Below are 21,778 nucleotides of genomic sequence, written 5' to 3' on the forward strand. Positions count from 1 at the left end.
ATAACTTAGCAAATTACAGACCCATTTCAAATCTTCCATTTATGTCTAAAATACTAGAAAAAATTGTGTCCGCTCAATTGTGCTCTTTCTTGCAAGAAAATGAGATATATGAAAAATTCCAGTCAGGATTCAGACCGCATCATAGCACAGAAACTACGCTAGTTAAAATTACAAATGATTTACTTTTAGCTTCTGACCAAGGCTGTATCTCAATACTAGTTCTACTCGATCTTAGCGCTGCGTTCGACACTATCGATCATAAAATACTCCTGGATCGACTACAAAACTACACTGGTGTTCAGGGACAGGCATTAAGCTGGTTTAGATCGTACTTATCAGACCGTTATCATTTTGTCTGTTTAAATGGGGAAAAATCAAAGATAACGTCAGTAGACTATGGAGTGCCGGAAGGATCGGTGTTAGGCCCTCTGCTATCCTCAATTTATATGCTCCCACTTGGTAATATTATAAGAAAACATGGAATTAATTTCCACTGTTATGCTGATGACACTCAATTATATATTTCATCACGGCCAGATGAAAACACTAACTTATCAAATTTGACAGAGTGTCTCAAAGATATAAAATGCTAGATGACGCGTCATTTCCTGCTACTAAATTCAGATAAAACGGAGGTATTACTTATTGGTCCAAAAAACTACCCACAAACTCACTTACAATACAACTTTAATATAGAAGGATGTCCTGTTACTTTATCCACTACAGTAAAAGACCTGGGTGTTATACTAGACCACAACTTGTCTTTCGAAAATCATATTTCATATGTTACAAGAACAGCCTTTTTCCAACTTAGAAACATTACAAAGCTACGTAACATGCTATCCGTTTCTGATGCAGAAAAGTTAGTTCATGCATTCATGACCTCGAGACTAGATTATTGTAATGCTATATTAGCTGGCTGTCCTGCATCCTCAATAAACAAGCTACAGTTAGTGCAAAATGCAGCTGCTAGAGTTCTTACTAGGTCAAGAAAATATGATCATATGACACCAATTTTATCATCTCTACACTGGTTACCCATCAAATTCCGTATCAATTACAAAGTACTATTACTGACCTATAAAGCCCTAAATGGTTTAGCTCCTGTGTATTTAATGGACCTTCTATCGCCCTACAATCCATCGCGTTCTTTAAGATCACTAAATTCAAGGCTTCTGGTCATTTCTAGGATATCTAAGTCCACTAAAGGAGGAAGGGCGTTCTCACATTTAGCTCCAAAACTCTGGAATAGCCTTCCTGATATTGTTCGAGGCTCTGACTCGCTGTCCCGGTTTAAAACTAGATTAAAGACGCATCTCTTTAGCCAAGCATTTACATAATGCTTACCTTTTATACCACTGCTGAATCAGATCAAATGCATTTAATATTATAAAACTTGAAGAGTCTGTAGGTTATTTGTATAGGTTGCATAGTATTTACAGTCATTACGTTCCTGTGTATATTGCGTGAATGACGGGTTGTTGGGTAGATATTGTGTTTTGCGGTAGGTGGTATGCCATACGGAACCGTTGCCACTGAACCTGCTTTAACGACGACAGTGGGGCTCAACAGCCTTAGTCAAACGGGTCGGCGCGTATGGTTGGGCTGCGGAGAGATTGTGGTTGGGTCTCAGCAGCAGGAGGGATGTAGAGGTCAGTAACCAGGGCTGAATTGAGTGGGGGACGGAGGGGGGTGACTCTGGGACGAAAGAATCACTGTCTTCATGTTTTTTATCATTTACGCCCGTGTTATGGAAATCATTATTAACAGCAGCTACGCTAATTATTTTCCCTTTTTGCTTTTCTGCTGTTATCTCGGGACGCGAGTCCCGAGAAAAAACGGCGTTCGTCAGCTCCAGTTTGTATCCAGCCTTTCACAGAGACTTCAGATACCCCAATCACAAAGCCTGTGAAGAGACGACTCAACACCGGCGATATGGACCCTCTATGGTGGACGGCACTGATCCTCAACAACTCGTCTCAACACCGGCGTGATTACTTGGACTTCAAAATGATGGAAATGGATAAATATTCTAAATGTTCCGATCCAATCTGACTTGTAATGCTGCCCGAATCATAAATCATGCACTGTTCCTTCGTTGGCCAGAGGAGAACTGGCCCTCCGACTGAGTCTGGTTTCTCCCAAGGTTTTTTTCTCCATTCTGTCACCTGATGGAGATTTGGTTCCTTGCCACTGTTGCCTTGTCTTTTGGCTTGCTTAGTTGGGGACATTTATTATTCAATAATATTATTGATCTGCCTTACTTAAGGTGGACGTTGACTCAATTTTCTTTTAGAAACAAACTCTGTTATATTATTTTCATGTTATCACTGTGAAGCTGCTTTGATAAAATCTGTATTGTAAAAAGCGCTATATAAATAAAGGTGACTTGACTTGACTTAACTTAAAACTGAGCAAACAAAAAAGCTGTTTTCACGGCTGGTAAGGTGCGCGGTTAAAGTGCTCAACGGCCATTTTTACGGCTGGTAAGGTGCGCGATTAAAGCGCTCAACGGCCGTTTTCACGGCTGGTAAGACCAGCGAGAAAGAATCGCGCACAGACAGGTGCACATTCCTGTCTGTGTTCGCCGTGACCGTTCCCCTGCGTGCTTCAGCGCCAAGGAGAGCAGTCTCTAAAAGAGCTTACACAGATAGTTTGCGTCTTTTTCAAGATGACATTCTATCTGTGTGTTTCTGGATGCGGTCGTTACCTGGGGTCGCGGGATGGTCACGATCGCTGCCTTGTCTGTCTGGGCCTCGAACACGCACAGGCAGCGTTCGTGGATGAGTCATGTACCCATTGTGGGAAGATGACCATCTCGGAGCTGAGGTCGAGACTCACGTTCCTGCAAAGGGGCGGAGTCCCCGTGCCTGCACCTCGTTCCAACCCCCCTTCGCGGGTTGCTACGGGCAGTGACACGGGTGACTTGAGGATTACAGTGAGCGCGCTTCCTTCGGGGAACCAACCCCCTAGGAACCCTCACTCCTCTCATGCTCCGCAACCAGTTGAGCTGCCAACGGAACGTTCTGGACCATCCTCGAGATGTGTACCAGTCGTTTCGTTCGGCGCTCCCTGCGACGACCAGATGTCGATCGCTGCATCGGAGGGTGGGTCAGACCTCTCCGCGGACGACGGCTCGGAGCAGCTGCCTCCTTCAGGTGTGTCAGCGGTGCCCGAGTCGGACTCGGAGATGATGGCCATGCTTTCCCGGGCCGCCAACAGGATCGGGCTCGTGTGGAACCCTCCACCGTGTCCCGAGCCCTCGAGGTTGGACGATTGGTATCTCGGGGGGCGCGAGCTGGTTCTCAGCAAACCACCCCAGTGCCTTTCTTCCCGGAAGTGCATGAGGAGCTCACAGGGACGTGGACGACACCTTTTACTGCCAGAAACCGTCTCGGTGGCTCCTCCTCCCTCACCATCCTTGATGGCGGGGCAGCTAAGGGATACGCGCGTATCCCGCCAGTGGAACGGACCGTTGCTATGCAACTGTGCCCTAACTCCACTTGGCGTGGAGAACCGTGTCTTCCTTCCCGGGCCTGTAAGTACTCGTCGGACCTGACCGGCAAGGCTTACAAGGCCTGTGGGGAAGCTGCCTCTGCCATGCACGCTATGGCGTTGTTGCAGGTTCATCAGGCCAAGGCACTGAAGGACCTGCACGAGGGTGGTCATGATCCACAAGTTCTCCAAGAACTTCGTACTGCAACTGACCTCACGCTTCGTGCGACGAAGGTCACTGCGCGGTCAGTGGGTCGTGCGATGTCCACACTAGTGGTCCAGGAACGCCCCCTCTGGCTGTGTCTGGCTGACATGCGGGAGACCGACAAGATCAGGTTCCTTAACTCCCCCGTGTCCCAGACCGGCCTCTTCGGCGACGCGGTCGAGAACTTCGCCCAGCAGTTCCCGGCTGTACAGAAGCAGACTGAGGCCATTAAACACATCCTGCCGCGACGGTCAGCTGCTGTCTCCACCCCACCGCCCGCGGCTCCTCGGTCTGCTCGTCACCGTGGGCGTCCGCCTGCGTCTGCCCCTGCTCCCGCGCCGCAACAGCAGCCTCCATCCAAGCGGCACCGTGGAGCCAGTCGCAGGCAGGGCGCCCCGCCCGTCCAGGCCCCCGCCAAGAGGGGCGGCAAAGCCAAAGGTAAGAGGCCCTAGGACGGGCGACCCAGAGGTGGAAGGGACTGCTCTCCAGGAGACGATGACTGCATCGCTCCCACCCCCGGAAGAGGGCCGGGTGGAAAATCCTTTGTTTCGTTTTGTTTGTGTTCCGCCGCTGGCCTTAAAACCAGCGGTACCCAAATTTTCAATAAAAGAGCAGTTTCTATCATCTCTGGGTCCGAAGAGGGCCTGGAGAGCAGTGGGGGGTCGGAATCCTTACCACTCTCATCCGCCTCTTCTATCGCCAGCCGGCAGCTGCGTACGGTCCGAGAACGCCCCCGAGCCGCCTCCCGCACCTCCTGCCCCGTGGAACCAGGTAAGTGCTGCACAGCACACTCAGACCCCGCTACGGGCTGCCTCCCAGAGAGAGCCTTCCGAGCCACGTCCCTGTGTTCCACCTCGCTGCCCCACTCCGGGTACGCCTACGGTTCCTTTGGTCCCACTTGTACGGTCTCTGCGAGCCTGGTTAGCGCTCCCCAGGCCGTCTCGCTGGCTCATTCGAACCATCAGGCTCGGCTATGCGATTCAGTTCGCCCGGCGTCCTCCAAAGTTTCGGGCCATCCACTCCACTACAGTGAGAGCAGCCGATGCCCATGTCTTGCGTGCGGAGATCGCAGTCCTACTGGCGAAGGATGCGATAGAGCCGGTCCCTCCAGCCGATATGAGGTCAGGGCACTACAGTCCCTACTTCATTGTTCCTAAGAAAGGTGGTGGGTTACGACCGATCTTGGATCTGCGAGTTTTGAATCGGAGCCTCCACAAGCTACCGTTCAAAATGCTCACGCAGAGACGCATTTTCGAATGCATCCGTCCCCAAGATTGGTTTGCAGCGATCGTCCTGAAGGACGCGTACTTTCATGTCTTGATTCTTCCTCGACACAGGCCATTTCTGCGCTTTGCGTTCGAGGGTCGAGCATATCAGTACAAAGTCCTACCCTTCGGGCTGTCCCTGTCCCCCCGTGTCTTCACGAAAGTCACGGAGGGGGCCCTTGTTCCCATGAGAGAACAGGGCGTTCGCATCCTCAACTATCTCGACGACTGGCTCATACTAGCACACTCTCGAGATCAGCTATGCGAACACAGGGACCTAGTGCTCAGGCACCTCAGCCAGTTGGGTCTTCAGGTCAACTGGGAAAAGAGCAAACTCTCCCCTGTGCAGAGGATCTCTTTTCTCGGTATGGAGTTGGATTCGGTCGCCCAGACAGCGCGCCTCACAGAGCAGCGTGCTCAGTCGGTGCTGAACTGCTTGAACACGTTCAAGGGCAGGACAGCGGTCCCACTGAAACTCTTTCAGAGGCTCCTGGGGCATATGGCAGCAGCATCAGCGGTAACCCCGCTCGGCCTGCTACATATGAGACCGCTTCAGCACTGGCTTCACGGCCGAGTCCCGAGATGGTCGTGGCATCATGGCACTCACCGGGTGGCAATCACACCGGAGTGCCGCCAGACCTTCAGCCCGTGGTAAGACCCCTCGTTCCTGCGGGCAGGAGTCCCCTTGGAACAGGTGTCCAGGCATGCTGTGGTATTTACAGATGCCTCTGCCACCGGCTGGGGTGCCACGTACAACGGGCATGCAGTGTCAGGGGTGTGGACGGACCCTCAACTGCATTGGCACATCAACTGCCTCGAGTTGCTAGCAGTACATCTCGCCCTGACCCGCTTGAAAAGACGGCTACAGGGCAGGGACGTGCTGGTCCGTACGGACAACACTGCGACCGTTGCGTACATCAACCGTCAAGGTGGTCTACGCTCCCGTCGCATGTCGCAACTCGCCCGCCATCTCCTCCTCTGGAGTCAGAAGCATCTGAGGTCGCTTCGAGCCATGTATGTCCCCGGCTTGCTCAACCGTGTGGCCGACGAGCTATCACGAGCTGTGCTCCCGGGAGAATGGCGACTACACCCCCAGGCGGTTCAGCTGATCTGGAGAGAGTTCGGGGAGGCACAGGTAGACCTGTTTGCCTCCTCAGAGACCTCCCACTGCCAGCTGTTTTACTCCCTGACCGAGGGAACACTCGGCACGGACGCACTGGCACACAGCTGGCCCCGGGGCCTTCGCAAATATGCGTTTCCCCCAGTGAGCCTACTTGCGCAGACACTGTGCAAAGTCAGGGAGGACGAGGAGCAGGTCCTTCTGGTGGCTCCCTATTGGCCCACCCGGACTTGGTTCCCAGAACTCATGCTCCTTGTGACAGTCCCTCCCTGGCCCATTCCTCGGAGGAAGGACCTTCTGACTCAGAGATGGGGCACCCTATGGCACCCGCGTCCAGACCTCTGGAAACTCCATGTCTGGTCCCTGGACGGGACGCGGAGGTTTTAGGTGACTTACCCCCTGAAGTACTTAACACCATCACTTCAGCACGGGCGCCGTCCACGAGACGTGTTTACGCCCTGAAGTGGAACCTGTTCGTCGAGTGGTGTTCTTCTCGCCGAGAAGACCCCCGAAGATGTCCGATAGGGTCTGTGCTTTCCTTCTTGCAGCAGGGGTTGGAGCGTAGACTGTCTCCCTCCACCCTCAAAGTAAATGCTGCCGCTATTTCAGCTTATCACGACCACATAGATGGCAAAGCAGTTGGAAAGCACGACCTGGTCGTCAGGTTTCTTAGGGGAGCGAGACGATTAAATCCTCCTCGACCCCCCTCCATACCCTCTTGGGATCTTTCCCTGGTGCTTTGAGCACTTCAGGATGTACCCCTTTGAGCCTCTGCAGTCAGTAGACTTAAAGCTTCTTTCCATGAAGACTTTGCTGCTGGTTGCACTGGCCTCTGTCAAGAGGGTAGGAGACCTGCACGCATTTTCGGTCGACGAATCGTGCCTAGAGTTCGGGCCGGGTGACAGCCACGTGGTACTAAGACCCCGGCCTGGCTATGTGCCCAAGGTTCCTACCACTCCCTTCAAAGACCAGGTAGTGAACCTGCAAGCGCTGCGTTTGGAGGAGGCAGACCCAGCCCTGGCTTTGCTCTGTCCCGTTCGTGCTCTGCGTATGTACGTGGACAGAACTCAAAGCGTCAGGACCTCAGACCAGCTCTTTGTCTGTTACGGAGGCCAGCAGAAGGGAAAGGCTGTCTCCAAGCAGAGGATGGCCCACTGGATAGTGGATGCCATCGCCTTGGCTTACCAAGCACAACGCGTGCCCTGCCCGCTCAGGTTGCATGCACACTCCACGAGAGGCGTTGCATCCTCCTGGGCACTGGCACGTGGCTCCTCGCTAACAGATATCTGTAGAGCTGCGGGCTGGGCGACACCTAACACGTTCGCTAGATACTATAGCCTACGTGTAGATCCGGTCTCCTCCCGTGTTCTCACCCTAGACGGGTAGAAGCACTGAGAGGTCTGGCTCTGTCGGCTTGCTGCACCCTACTGTGCACCCTTATTGCTACAGAGTAAAACCTGTCGAGTCCTCCATAACCCCTCGGCCCGGACTTGGCGGAGCGTCCGGCGCCAGGCCCTTATCCGCTGAATCCTTGAGACCCGGATCTGGGCTGGGTTCCATATGTGTGACCCTACGGGGATCCCATATGTGTATATTCCACGGCTGCTCCTATCGGAAGCCCGTGTCTTTCCCTTGGGCTAAGTCACCCATTATTTCATATGCAGTACAGCCTTCGGGCTAGTCCATATGCATTTCCACATAACTCTTTGAAGAAGTGGCTTCCGCAGCGTTCCTTCCTAAACAGAAAGGGCACGCTTTCCCAGTGGTATCCAATATCTCACTGTATGGGTTATCACGGAACAACAGTGTCAGACTCACTCTGTGTAAGCCTCCGCCTATCGTCCTTCCAGGCAAGAAGGTGTAGAGGCTTGCATGGGGGCGCTGGATGGGGTGTAGCAGCTGTGGCGCTTTGGTAGGGATTCCTATTGGTCAGTCATGACCTACGTTTTAGTGACTGACCGATAGGGAACGTCTCGGTTACATATGGTAACCCTCGTTCCCTGAGGGAGGGAACGGAGACGTAGGTCCCGTCGCCACATCTGCTGCCGCCCGCCGGGGCGGCCAGCTTTTTCAGGCTTGGCTCCTCAGCAAAAAACTAGTGTGCAATCGCACCAGCTACTTGTTAAATACCCGCGCTGCGAGGCTGCACAGCTGTTGCAAATGATTGCACGCCAATGTGTATTGGCTTGTTTTAGTTTCACTCGAAGTAGATTGGCCTCTATAGCGAGATTCCTATTGGTCAGTCATGACCTACGTCTCCGTTCCCTCCCTCAGGGAACGAGGGTTACCATATGTAACCGAGACGTTTTCTTTCGTTTTGAATTGTTCTGTTTACAAGTAGACATTTCAATATAGATATATTTTTCAGGTCCGTACAATTAATACAAAACGAAATTCACTTTAAAGAAAGGCTTCGTGTCTTCTGTGTAAGGTGTCTGTGAAAGTTTTAAAGCAGTATTTTAGTGCCGCTTCAGAGCGGTCGCGTCCGTAACGGAGAACTGTCACGTCTGTAACATTGTTTTTTCCTCATAAATGCGAACACGAAAAATAAAATGAATATTTTATGTTCTGTGGAGAGCCAACCCTTCTTCATTAGATTTGAGCAGTGTAATTCACAGAATTAAAACAAAAAAAATTGTTGCCTCCTAAAATTTAAAGATTTTTTTTTGTCACACATGACTGTCGATTTCCCTAATATTAAATATAAAAATGCATGTGTAGACTGATATTTTTCTAATGTGTGGACTCCTTTCTGGGAGGAGCCTATGGATAAACAGACGTTTCAATATTTTGGTATTAATGCATTTTCTGAGAATTTATATAATTATATAAGTTTTGACTGCAAGTCTGCAAATGTCATGTCCATAACGCTGGAATTCCCAAATTTTAAATAATTTATCCTCAACTAGTTTTGTGGTGTAGGTCTACATATTTTATAATGTTAAGTTAACTTCAAATAATACTAATAGTAATTTAAAGATGTGGTAGCATTGGATCTGGACGGTGGGAGCATTGGATCTGGACGGTTACCAACTAACGCTGGGAGTTGGAAGGGGTGTGTCGCCATTCTGCAGGTTTGTGGATCTGAGTGTCGCGATTTCGGTTTCATATCGCATATCGTTACAGCCCTAGTCATTTTAGAATGTTAAGTTCTACTTCTGTATAGTTATTTTGGTGAAAGTAACTCAAAAGTAATACAGGAGTAATGTAACGCATTACAATTCTGAGACAGTAATATCGTAAGGTAATGAATTACTTTTAAATAACAGTAACAAGTAATATATAATGTATTACAGTTTGGAAGTAACTTGCACAACACTGTATATATATATAAATAAATATATATATACACGCATATACATATTACAGTACGAGAGATAGTTGAAAATGAATAAGAGTTTGTTGCAAAGTTACTTATAGTTAGTAGAATGTCTAATGTGGACTATCAAAATAAATTGTATCCTCACACTTCAATACAATCCACTACCACCACAAAGAGTGACAACCTGGGTTCACACATAATTTCACATTTTTTTGGAAACCACCTTCATTCATTCAGTACTTCCTTCTAAATCTTGTGTAAACTATTATTTTGCTTTCATCCAGGAAGCAAATCTTTTCTTCGTTTTATTAAACAATAATTAGTCATGTTGAACTGCTAACCAATCAGTCAAACAACAAACCTGCTAATCCATCGCTCACCCAACATTGTTTTTAATACATTTTCTTAGCTAAGTCTTTGCCATTTAGTCATTTCCACAGAGCATACAAAAGGAAGCCTTGCCTGTAAGCTTGCTGAAGAACCATTTGCAGCGGGCACTGTTTCGCACTAGTAGTGTGTACGCTGCTGGCCCCTCATCAAACTCCAAATGGATGCTCTGAGAGCCCAGACCCACCTCCAGATAGCTGAGTTCACACAACCGATGGCTTTCTCTTTTCCGCAGCCAGTCTGAGGGTTGCCCACTGCATCAGGAGTGAGAGACATTTAAAGAAAGGGAGAGGGAAAATGGAAAGAAAAGTGATGATAAATATTTCTATTATTTAAAATCATTACATTCAGGGTCATTATATATTTAATCAGATGAATTCCCTTTGTCCGTGAATTTAGAGATAAAATAAGTTAGTGGAGATTTAAACCTTAAAGGGATAGTTCTCCCAAAAATGAAAATTATCCCATAATTGACTCACCCTCAAGCCACCCTAGGTGTATATGACTTTCTTTTTCAGCCAAACACAGCCAGAATTATATTAACCCTCTGGGGTCTAAGGTGTTTTTGGGGTCCCTGAGATGTTTTGACATGCCCTGACATTTGTGCTTTTTTCAGTTGCTTATAAACATATCAATGGCAAATTTGTCATTACACTCTATTAAGCACAAACAGGGCTACCATAATATGTGAGCAACACGTATGTACATGTTTGTATTTTTGAGAGAATATTGTTTATGCATGGTTATTGGGAAAAAAAAAACTAGAACTTAAATTTTCTGAAATAAGGCCACAAAACACATACTAAATATGTGTCCATAATACTTTTGACTAATGGGTGTTGTCGTCTAGAGTTTTTGCTTCAAAATTATCTGAAAATCATCCTGCCTAATCATTCACATAAAACAATACATTGATTTAAATTTTGTAAGACACCTTTTGTTTGGAAAGGCAATATGCGGGTGGGCGTAAATGGTCGTGGAGGAATCATGAATAATGCTCTGATTCACACCTGAGAAGACAAAGACGTGCATAATGAGCCGCATAATGAGCTGCGTAATGAGCCTTTCACACAGGTGTGTCACTGGGTACCAAAAAATGTTTTCAAAAGAAGAACATTTTTTTCAAGATGTTTCCAACTCTAACTTTCAACCAATTCTATATTCTAATATAGAATATACACTGCTGTTCAAAAGTTTGGGGTCGGTAAGACTTTTAATGTTTTTAAAAGAAGCCTCTTCTGCTCACCAAGGCTGCATTTATTTGATTAACCCCCTGGTGTCTCGCTTTTTTTCTTAACAGTGCAAAAGAAACTCTAATAACTCTGTCGATTTTTGTCATACAGGCAAGTGTTATACATCATTAAAAACTGTTAAATGTTTTCTTTTTTGTGTACACTAATAATAAAAACAAAAAGTTGTGTTTTTCGTAAAATAAAGAAAAAAAACATGATGCATGTTCTGTCTTCTCTCTCTCAATGTGAAGTTCATTCTGAAACGCGACAGAAAATTATCTGTAACTCAGCCAATACTTGCCACCCATACATGAAAGTAATGTCTTTACAAAGCTTGAAGTCTCCTTTTTTAAATGAAGTAAATCATATCAAAAACAAATATTCTCGGTTTAAGAAATCCGTATGAAAGCAACGACATGTACAGTTTCTCCAGCTCGAGCTCATTAACTTTAATTTGACCACACCCCCACAAGCGCGAGCTGTTCTCATTCAAATGATCCACGTGAAGGAACGCAGAGCTGTTAACGCCCTCATCAGCTCGAAACAAAGAATCAGCGACTCCAGTATTTCTCTACTTTTCATCAGTCTGGAAGACTGTTTGTGCTGTGGATTTACCTTGGATTTACCTCAGAAGAAGACGTTTTGTCTATGAGAACAATTTCTAAGGTAGGAGACATAATAGTAAGTGTTTTACTGTTGCATAAACTGTACATTGTAGCTACTAAACTGGTCCCAGCCTAAAATGTTATGAAATGAGATTCAAGTATCCTAGTATGAGTGTTTATTCTAATATGGGGAATATTTTAATGTTTAGACATGTGTTTACTGTTAAATACTGTGTTTGTGGATATCTACTCAAACGTAGATGTATAATGTAAAATGTTTCAATGTTTGGAGCGGCTCGATCGCTGCACGCGCTGAGTTTGGGTCTGAGTCACGCTGTGTGTTTGAAAAGCAAAACATGCCACACATTAGGCTTCACGCCAAACTCATCTCATTTCATAACGAATAGAAATATTTGAAGTAACATATGATAAACAATATATGTTTGTCTTGTGTAGTATTACTGAAGTGATCATTTTTAACGATTTATAGGCTGCCTGCTATCTAGGCTATTGTTATTAAGTTGGCTTGTGAGAGCCAACTTACTGAAATCCTATTTAAACTTATTATTAAGTTGGCTTGTGAGAGCCAACTTACTGAAATCCTATTTAAAACTTATTAAGTTGGCTTGTGAGAGCCAACTTACTGAAATCCTATTTAAACTTATTAAGTTGGCTTGTGAGAGCCAACTTACTGAAATCCTATTTAAACTTATTAAGTTGGCTTGTGAGAGCCAACTTACTGAAATCCTATTTAAACTTAAGTTGGCTTGTGAGAGCCAACTACCTGAAATCCTATTTAAACTTATTAAGTTGGCTTGTGAGAGCCAACTTACTGAAATCCTATTTAAACTTATTAAGTTGGCTTGTGAGAGCCAACTTACTGAAATCCTAATTAAACTTATTAAGTTGGCTTGTGAGAGCCAACTTACTGAAATCCTATTTAAACTTATTAAGTTGGCTTGTGAGAGCCAACTTACTGAAATCCTATTTAAACTTATTAAGTTGGCTTGTGAGAGCCAACTTACTGAAATCCTATTTAAACTTATTAAGTTGGCTTGTGAGAGCCAACTTACTGAAATCCTATTTAAACTTATTAGTGGTGCTTGCCAAAGGCAAGGCATCACTATTGTTATTGTGTATACTTATTGTAATACTTATATGATGTTCGCACAGCGGACGAAAAAGCGGCCAAAAAAATCCCATTGACTTAACATTGCGGAATGTTCAGAATTTCAAATCCCAACCGACTTTTTCACACACACAGACACAAAGGGCCTGACACCCCTGCATTTCTCTCCCTCTCTCTCTCCCTCAGAGGATTTATATTATCAAGCAGCCAATAAGTAATGGTCTAAAATCTTCATAGCCTCAATCTAGCAACCAATTACAGCACCCTAGCAACCGTAGGCCATAGGCACGAGGCCTGCCATACCAAAGGCACTTTTTAATAAAGATTTTAAGAACTCTATAATAACTCTATAGTAACTATCTTTTACTATGTTATAAAAAAATACATGCTGACATCACAGACACCTGAGAAAGGCGTCAAATCGTGCGGCTTATTGAGGAGAGGTGTGCTACATCTTTTCTAAGAGATCGGGGGTACGGTAATTGCCCCAGGGGCAAAAAAGCGCCCAAAAAATCCCATAGACTTAACATTGCAACAAACTTTGACGAGTCATAGCTCAGAAATCAGATTTCACAGAAACGTGTGATTTGCCACATTTGAAGAGGCTGACAGGCTCTGTAAGAACATACCTCACAATGGGGTAAAAGTTTTACCCCTGGGGGTCAGGAGCTGCTCAAAGTTGCCCCATTGACTTACTATGGTGTAGGACGGCCCATGAAATGGGCCGTTCTACACATTGCATAGGGATTTTGTATTGAACATAGCTCTGGATCACAGTGTCATAGAGACAAGGGGACGGGCTCATTTTACTCAGATGACCAATCAGTCTCTCAGGATCATTGTGAAGCTATTAAGCCACGCCCTAGCAACCATTTAGAGCACCTTAGCAACAAGTCCCATAGACTTCCATTGAAAGAGGTCAAAAGAATATCTCCGGATAGAAGTGTCATAGAAACACAAGGGTGGACCCGTTTGACTCGGGGCAGTAAACAACCAATAATGAATCACCTCAACACTACGTAGCCCCTCCCTAGCAACCATTGTCGAGCACCTTAGCAACCAAAATCCATAGAGGGATATCTTCCATTCTGAATCTCACAGAGGCATGGGAGTTGGTTTATATCATTCACGCTGACAATCAGCCTTTTCAGTTTCATGACTGGCAGCTGCCAAGCCACTCCCTAGCAACCAAACAGAGCACCCTAGCAACCATTTTGCAAGACCTATATCTCTGTATCAGAACATCATATAGAGATGGGGTTAACACAAGTTTGACTCTGGGCAGCAAACAGCCAATCATGAATCATGTCAACACTTCCTTGCCCCTCCCTAGCAACCATTGTTGAGCACCTTAGCAACCAAAATTCAAAGAAGGATATATTCCATTCTAAATGTCACCGAGGCATGGGAGTTGGTTTATATCATTCAAACTGACAATCAGTCTTTGGAGTTTCATGATTGGCAGCTGCCAAGCCACTCCCTAGCAACCAAACAGAGTACCCTAGCAACCATTTTGCAAGACATATATCTCTGCATCAGAACATTGTATAGAGATGGGGGTTGGTTCTTTTGACTCATGCTAGCAAACTGGACTTCCAACATGCTACCCATGCTAACTGTGAATAGCTACATGCTAATAGCAATTAGGTAAGTGCTAAATCATGCCAAGAAAATGCTAAGAACTCCAATAGTAACCATCTGTGACAACTACCGACCACCTAGTAACATCATAGCAACCACCTAGAATACCTTAGCAACTGCCCAGAACACCCTAGCAACCACCCAAAATACCCTAGCAACTGCCTAGCAACACCATAGCAACCACCCAGAATATCCTAGCAACCACCTAGCAACATCATAGCAACCACCCAGAACACCCTAGCAACCTCATAGCAACCACCCAGAACACCCTAGCAACCGCCTAGCAACCACCCAGAACACCCTAGCAACCGACTAGTAACCACCCAGATCACCCTAGCAACCACCTAGCAACCACCTAGCAACCTCATAGTAACCACCCAAAACACCCTAGCAACACCCTAGCAACCACCCAGAATACCCTAGCAACCGCTTAGCAACACCATAACAACCACTCAAAACACCCTTGCAACCGCCAAGCAACCACCCAGAACACCCTAGCAACGCCCTAGCAACCACCCAGAATACCCTAGAAACCACCCAAAACACCCTAGCAACCGCATAGCAACCACTCAGAACACCCTAGCAACCACCTGAACAACATGAATAAGCCATATCTCAGCACCAGAACATAGTACAGACATGTTTGTTGGCTCGTATGCAATCATGTACCACACCCTAGCAACCGAGTGGCGAGTTTTGCCACTGCAAGCACCACTTCACATTTTCTTCTGGAAATGTACATTCTAGTTATTCTTTTTCTTCTTGCAGGTAAAATTTCTATATCTAACTCCTCCTAGAGCTTTAACTCTACATACTCCAAACTCGGCACAGACACTCAAACTGTTCTGACTCGAGTTGCTATATCTTTTCTTACTGATCGGACTTACGGTTTTCCTAAAAATGACGATCAAACTCGGAAAAAAACTCCCATTGACTTAACATTGCGGAATGTTCAGATTTTCAAACTCACCAACTGTCAAAAATTCAAATCTAAACTCCTTGAAGCCCTAGACTGAATCAAACTGCCATTCTATATACAATATGAGCCATTGAGACTCATTTAAACTAATAAACTCATCTATCTATGACACTTATCTATCTAAGCTTAAACTCTTAAACTCATAATAAATTAATAAACTCTAAACTTGAACTCTTAAACTCATTTAAACGTATAAACTCTAAACTCATAAACTCGTACACTTATAAACTCATGAAAATAAATACACTTATGAACTCTTAAACTCATATATTAATAAACTCTGACCTCTTACTCATTTAAACTTATAAACTCTAAACTCATAAACTCGTACACTTATAAACTCATGATTTCATACACTTATGAACTCAAACTCATAAATTAATAAACTCTGAACTCTTACTCATTTAAACTCATAAACTTATGAAATCATGAATTCATACACTTATGAACTCATGAATTCATAAACTTAAACTCATACACTTATAAACTCATACACTTATAAACTCATGAATTCATGCACTTATGAACTCAAACTCATAAATTAATCAACTCTGAACTCTTACTCATTTAAACTCATAAACTTATGAACTCATGAATTCATAAACTCATACACTTATAAACTCATGAATTAATACACTTATGAACTCAAACTCGTAAAGTAATAAACTCTGAACTCTTACTCATTTAAACTTATAAACTCTAAACTCATAAACTCGTACACTTATAAACTCATGAATTCATACACATGAATTTTCATGAATTCATTCACTTATTAACTTTTAGGGTTAGTGGGTCAATGGAAGAGAGTAGGATCAGTTTCCTTATTAGGTCAACATATGATGTTCTCCCACCACCGCATAACCTAAACCTCTGGGTAGGAGAGGATCCCTCTTGTCCTTTGTGTTCATCACCTGCCACATTAAGGCACATTTTGACAAGATGTAAGGTGGCTCTTAGCCAAGGTCGGTTTACTTGGCGCCATGACCAAGTATTGCGATGTTTGGCTTTAGCATTGGAAGGCAAGCGTAGTATGACCAATAAGTTGCCGCCTGTTCTAGCAAAACATTACACGCAGAAGACAATATTCCTTCGCCCAGGCGAGCAACCACCAAGAAAAGTTGCTAACACCAATTCTCGCCCAGGACAACTGGAAGCTGCTAGGGACTGGAAGATGCTGGCTGATCTTGATCAACGGCTTATTTTTCCACCTGAGATTGCCACCACTAACCTACGACCAGATATTGTTTTGTGGTCTGGATCAGCACGCATTGTTCAACTGATAGAGTTAACAGTGCCATGGGAGGATGCGGTAGATGAGGCATATGAGAGGAAGAAACTGCGGTATGCTCATCTGGCCACTGAAGCAGAACAGCGAGGATGGAGAGTCCAGGTTTATCCAGTGGAAGTGGGTTGTCGAGGTTTTGTGGCACACTCTACAACCCCGTTCCTCAGAGACGTCGGATTCAGTGGCCAAGAGTTGCATCGCAGAGCTTATCTGAAGCAGCAGAAAGGAGCAGCAACTGGCTGTGGTTGAGACGGAAAGATTCTAGCTGGCTGTGTACAGCCCGCCATGCTACGGTTTCGTAGAATTCTTGAAAACTTGAAGAGTCTGTTGGTTTATTTGTATAGGTTGTATAGTATTTACAGTCATTACGTTCCTGTGTATATTGCGTGAATGACGGGTGGTTGGGCAGATATTGTGTTTTGCTTATCTTGGCGAAAGCCGAGTACAAATCAGCATGAAGTTTTAACATCTACTCTCGTGTAATGGAAATCATTTTAAGTCTTTTTTTGCTGCTATGTGAAAAAAATTGAGCAAAACGCGCCGGCGCGTTTGCCGACCCCAGAGGGTTAAAAAAATATCCTGGCTCTTACAAGCTTTATAATGGGAGTGAATGGTACCATTTTTTTGGAAGCCCGAACAAGTGCATCCATCCATGATAAAAGTAATCCATACGACTCTAAGTGGTTAATAAAGGCCTTCTGAAGCGAAGGAAAGCATTTTTGTGAGAAAAATATCCATAATTATAATTTTATAAACTCTAATCACTAGCTTCTGGATAACGGCCATCTGCGCACTCACAGGAGAGTCGAGTTCCAGCGTATGGCGCATGCATAGCGTAAGCCGAGGTGAGCAGACGCCTCTCGCGGTTCAAACAAATAGGGCTGGGCAACAAACCCAAGCCCCTCCGAAATTTCTCTTTAAAAATTCTAATTTTAGACTTTCAATTCGTGACCGGTGTTTTGTTTAGTTCCATCCTCTGCACTTCGCCAATACGTAATGCTTTGGGTCAAGAGTTCACTCTTCCGCCGGAACTTGACTCTCTTGTGAACGCGCGGATGGCCGTTATCCAGAAGCTAGTGATTACAGTTTATAAAGTTATAATTCTGGATATTTTCTTACAAAAACGCAATTCTGGATATTTTTCTTACAAAAATGCATCGTTTCGCTTCAGAAGGCCTTTATTAACACCCTGGAGCCCTATGGATTACTTTTGGTACTGGTACTAATGGATGGATGTGCTTTTTTGGGCTTAAAAAAAGGGTGCCATTCACGCTAATTATAAAGCTTAGAAGAGCCAGAATATTTTTTTTATATAAATCCTATTGTGTTTGGCTGAAAGAAGAAAGTCATATACACCAAGAATGGCTTGAGGGTGAATTATGGGATAATTTTCATTTTTAGGTGAAAAAACCCTTCAACTAAATTTGCATTTCCTGAACATGCAGCAAACATATAGTCTTAAGCCGGTCACACACTGGACAAGAATCCCGCGCGCAGCATAGTGTCGAGGATTTGACAACGCACTGGTATCAAATGCCACACACATCATTATGTACTTGCATTCAAAACTGAATTTATCGCTATGAAGGTAAAAGTTCATTTTCAAGAAAGAACAAGTTGACGAGTTTGAAGTTTGGTGTATGAAAAACAGTGCAGCAGTGCAAACTGAACTTGTTCAAGCTTCTAACTTGTTCAAGCTGACATGTCACAAAACTATGTGCTCAACTTTTAGAACAATCTGTGTCATCCACAAGACATTTACGATCAGATTTACGAAGTGTTAGGTACATTAAGGTTTTTTGCTTCTTCGAAAATGCTGCGTCAGGGCCGCTTTTTCATTGTCATGATCAAGTGTGACGTACACGTCCTGAAAAGTAAATCCAAAGCATTTTGATCGCCCCTGGTGGCTGGCTGCAGTATAAGTCATAAATCCCATCCTCTCCATCTAATCGAAAACGAGTCAAATAAAAAATTCCACTTATCACACAGATGCATGTTCAAGTACAGGTAAGTTTAGTTTTAGTTTGTTATTTGATGCTATAAAAATGTGGTGTAACGTCATGATTGACTGGGGCAGAGGAGATTAACATCACCCTCACTATCGGATGCTGGCAGAGCCGAAAGAGAAACGACCTGCGCTCTGAAGGGGGTGCCCAACACTTTAGGGACATAACCATGTTTTGGCTTAAGGATGACTTTAGAGTCATTTGGCCCGAACTCAAGACAAGCAGCACTAACAGATAGCGCGTGTAAATCCCCCACACGTTTTACTGATGACAGAGCTGTCAGAAAAACGGTTTTGAGTGAAAGGTACTTTAGGTCCACGGAGTCTAACGGTTCAAATGGGGAAAGCTTTCAGGGCCTCTAGGACCAATGAAAGATCCCACATGGGAACCAACTGGGGTCACGGGGGATTCATCCGTCTAGCTCCTCTAAGGAAGCGGATGACGAGCTTGTTTCTTCCTACTGACAGGCCGCGCGTCGACTCAGCGAACGCTGCAACAGCCGCCACATGAACTTTAAGCGTGGATGGGGACCTGCCCTTATCCAACAGCTCTTGAAGGAAGCCAAGCAACCCCGAAACCCCACACGTTCGTGGGTCTAGATCTCTATCAGCGCACCATTTGGAGAACACCGACCATTTAAACGCGTAAAGCCACCTCGTAGAGGGAGCTCTGGATTACGCAATCGTGTTCATCACTCCTTCTGGCAGGACAACGGGTATCCGTTGATTAACCATACATGCAGAGACCAGCGCTGGATGGGGATGGAGATTGAGCCGCGGGCTTGAGAGAGGAGATCTCTCCTCACCAGAATCTGCCAAGGGGCTGTGTGAGACAGCCCCTTGGCAGAGACGGCTGAGAAGCACAGTTCTGTGAGTTAAAAGTTCTATCTCTGACTGTACTAAAATCAGCCAATCGTCCAAAAGGTTCAGAATTCGCAGCCCTTTCACTCTCAAGGGGGCGAGAGCCGCATCCATGAACTTCGTAAATGTACGGGGTGCCAAAGACAGGCCGAACGGGAGGACGGTGTATTGATATGCCTGACCGTCAAAGGCGAATCTCAAGAATGAACTGTGAAAAAAGTGAAAGTGAAAGTGACACGTGATGGCCAAGTATGGTAACCCATACTTGGAATTTGACCTCTGCATTTAACCCATCCAAGTAAGTGCACACACATTAGGAGCAGAGTAGTGAACACACACACACTGCAAACGTGGATACACACACCCGGAGCAGCGGGCAGCCCGGGGAGCGATTGGGGGTTAGGTGCCTTGCTCAAGGACACCTCAGTCATATTCCTGCCGGTACTGGAATCGAACCAGCAACCTTTGGGTCACCAGTCCAACTCTGTTACCATTAGGCCATGACTGCCCCTTAAACGGGGGACTATCGGGATCTGAATGTATGCATCTTTCAGATCTAGAGAGATAAACCAGTCCCTCGGGCGAATTTGCGCGAGGATTTGTCTGGTAGTGAGCATTTTGAACGGCCGTCTCATGAGAGCTTTGTTCAAATATCTCAGATCTAAGATAGGTCTTAGAGCTCCGTCCTTCTTGGGTACGAGGAATAACGGCTGTAAAAGACTGACTCGCTCAGAGGAGGCACTGGTTCTATGGCCCCTTTGCACAGCAGTTTGGCTATTTCTGCGCGGAGTAGATGCGCTACATCCACTTTCACTTTCGTCTCGGTCCGTGCTCGAAAGCAAGGGGGACGGCGAGCGAACTGACGCGAATAGCCCTGTCTTATTGGGAATAGCAATGTCTTAACACCAGGAATAGCCTTCCATGCTTCTACATGTACAGCTAGGGGCAGAATGGACTCCGGGCTCCGATCACCGCACTTCGCAGGCTTGGGAAACTGAACCGGAGTTGTGTGTGGGGTGCGCGCGACCCCTAATCTCAGGAACGGCGGCTCGCTGACAGCTGTGACTGTCTGTAAATCATGAGATGGCCCGATTACTGGGAATGGGGAACATTTTGTGACGATATTTGGTGCGAGCGGAGCCTGGGGCCAAGTGTTTGTCAGTAAGCGTGAGCGCTCGTGAGCCGGCACGTGACTTACATTCATAACTTGGCCGCTGTGAGACTGTTGCCGTGTAACAGAGCGGACAGCGAGTAGATGTGAGCACATGTTTGTGGGCATATTCTCTACATCTAGCACTCGAGCGGCATTTACCAGCTTTAAGAGAATGGGCTTTGTGAGAGCGAGAGACACGGGTATATTGTTTGTGTGTAGGGGTGAACACTGAGATGTGGGCACCTTTTCTACACTTATGACACCATCGGCCTGAGCCGGATAACCAGACATTATACCCTTCTTTGTGATGTGCGAGCAGCGCCGGGCGTTTATTAGTAAGCGTGAGCGCTCGTAAGCGGGCACGTAACTTACATTCATAGCCACGGGCAGAATAGCCTCCGGGTTCCGATCGCCACACTTCGTGGGGTCGGAAAATTGATTCAGAGGTATGGGCGCGGCGCGCGCGCCCTCAGTGCTTGAATACGGCGGCTCGTTGACAGCTATGGCTAACTGTTTCACATGTGACGTCGCGATTGCTTTGAACGGGGAACGTTTGAGATAACTTTGTGATGCGCGAGCAACGCCGGGCGTTTACTAGTAAGCGTGAGCGCTCGTAAGCGTGCACGTAACTTACATTCATAGCCATGCGCGCGCCCTCGGTGCATGAATACGGCGGCTCGCTGACAGCGAAGGCTGGCTGTTTCACATGTGACGTCCCGGTTGCTTGAACGGGGAACGTTGAGATAACTTTGTGATGCGTGAGCAATGCCGGGCGTTTATTAGTAAGCGTGAGCGCTCGTAAGCGGGCACGTAACTTACATTCATAGCCATGCGCGCGCCCTCTGTGCATGAATACGGCGGCTCGCTGACAGCAATGGCTGGCTGTTTCTCATGTGACATCCAGGTTGCTTGAACGGGAAACGTTTTGAGACAACTTTGTGATGTGCGAGCAGTGCCGGGCATTTACTAGTAAGCGTGATCGCTCGTAAGCGGGCACGTAACTTACATTCGTAACCTGACCGACATGAGGCTGTTTTGGCCGTGTGACAGAGCGGGCAGAAAGTAGGCATGAGCACAGAGTTGTAGGCACATTT

The 21,778-nt window shown here is 46.0% G+C and overlaps 1 protein-coding gene across 2 annotated transcripts in view; it reads right to left on the bottom strand.

Annotated features, from left to right (window-relative positions):
• stk11ip (serine/threonine kinase 11 interacting protein) overlaps nucleotides 1-21,778 on the bottom strand; it is a 136,241-nt gene that overhangs the window by 50,455 nt on the left and 64,008 nt on the right. For both annotated transcript variants that reach the window (XM_077199184.1, XM_077199183.1), the window contains exon 22: nucleotides 9,870-10,048. In XM_077199184.1, the coding sequence (XP_077055299.1) occupies nucleotides 9,870-10,048 (179 nt within the window). The remainder of the gene's footprint in view (nucleotides 1-9,869; nucleotides 10,049-21,778) is intronic.

The sequence above is a fragment of the Siphateles boraxobius genome, unplaced genomic scaffold (genome assembly GCF_051911475.1).
Source record: "Siphateles boraxobius isolate OS27281-9 unplaced genomic scaffold, OSU_SipBor_1 41, whole genome shotgun sequence".
Classification (NCBI taxonomy): Eukaryota; Metazoa; Chordata; class Actinopteri; order Cypriniformes; family Leuciscidae; genus Siphateles; species Siphateles boraxobius.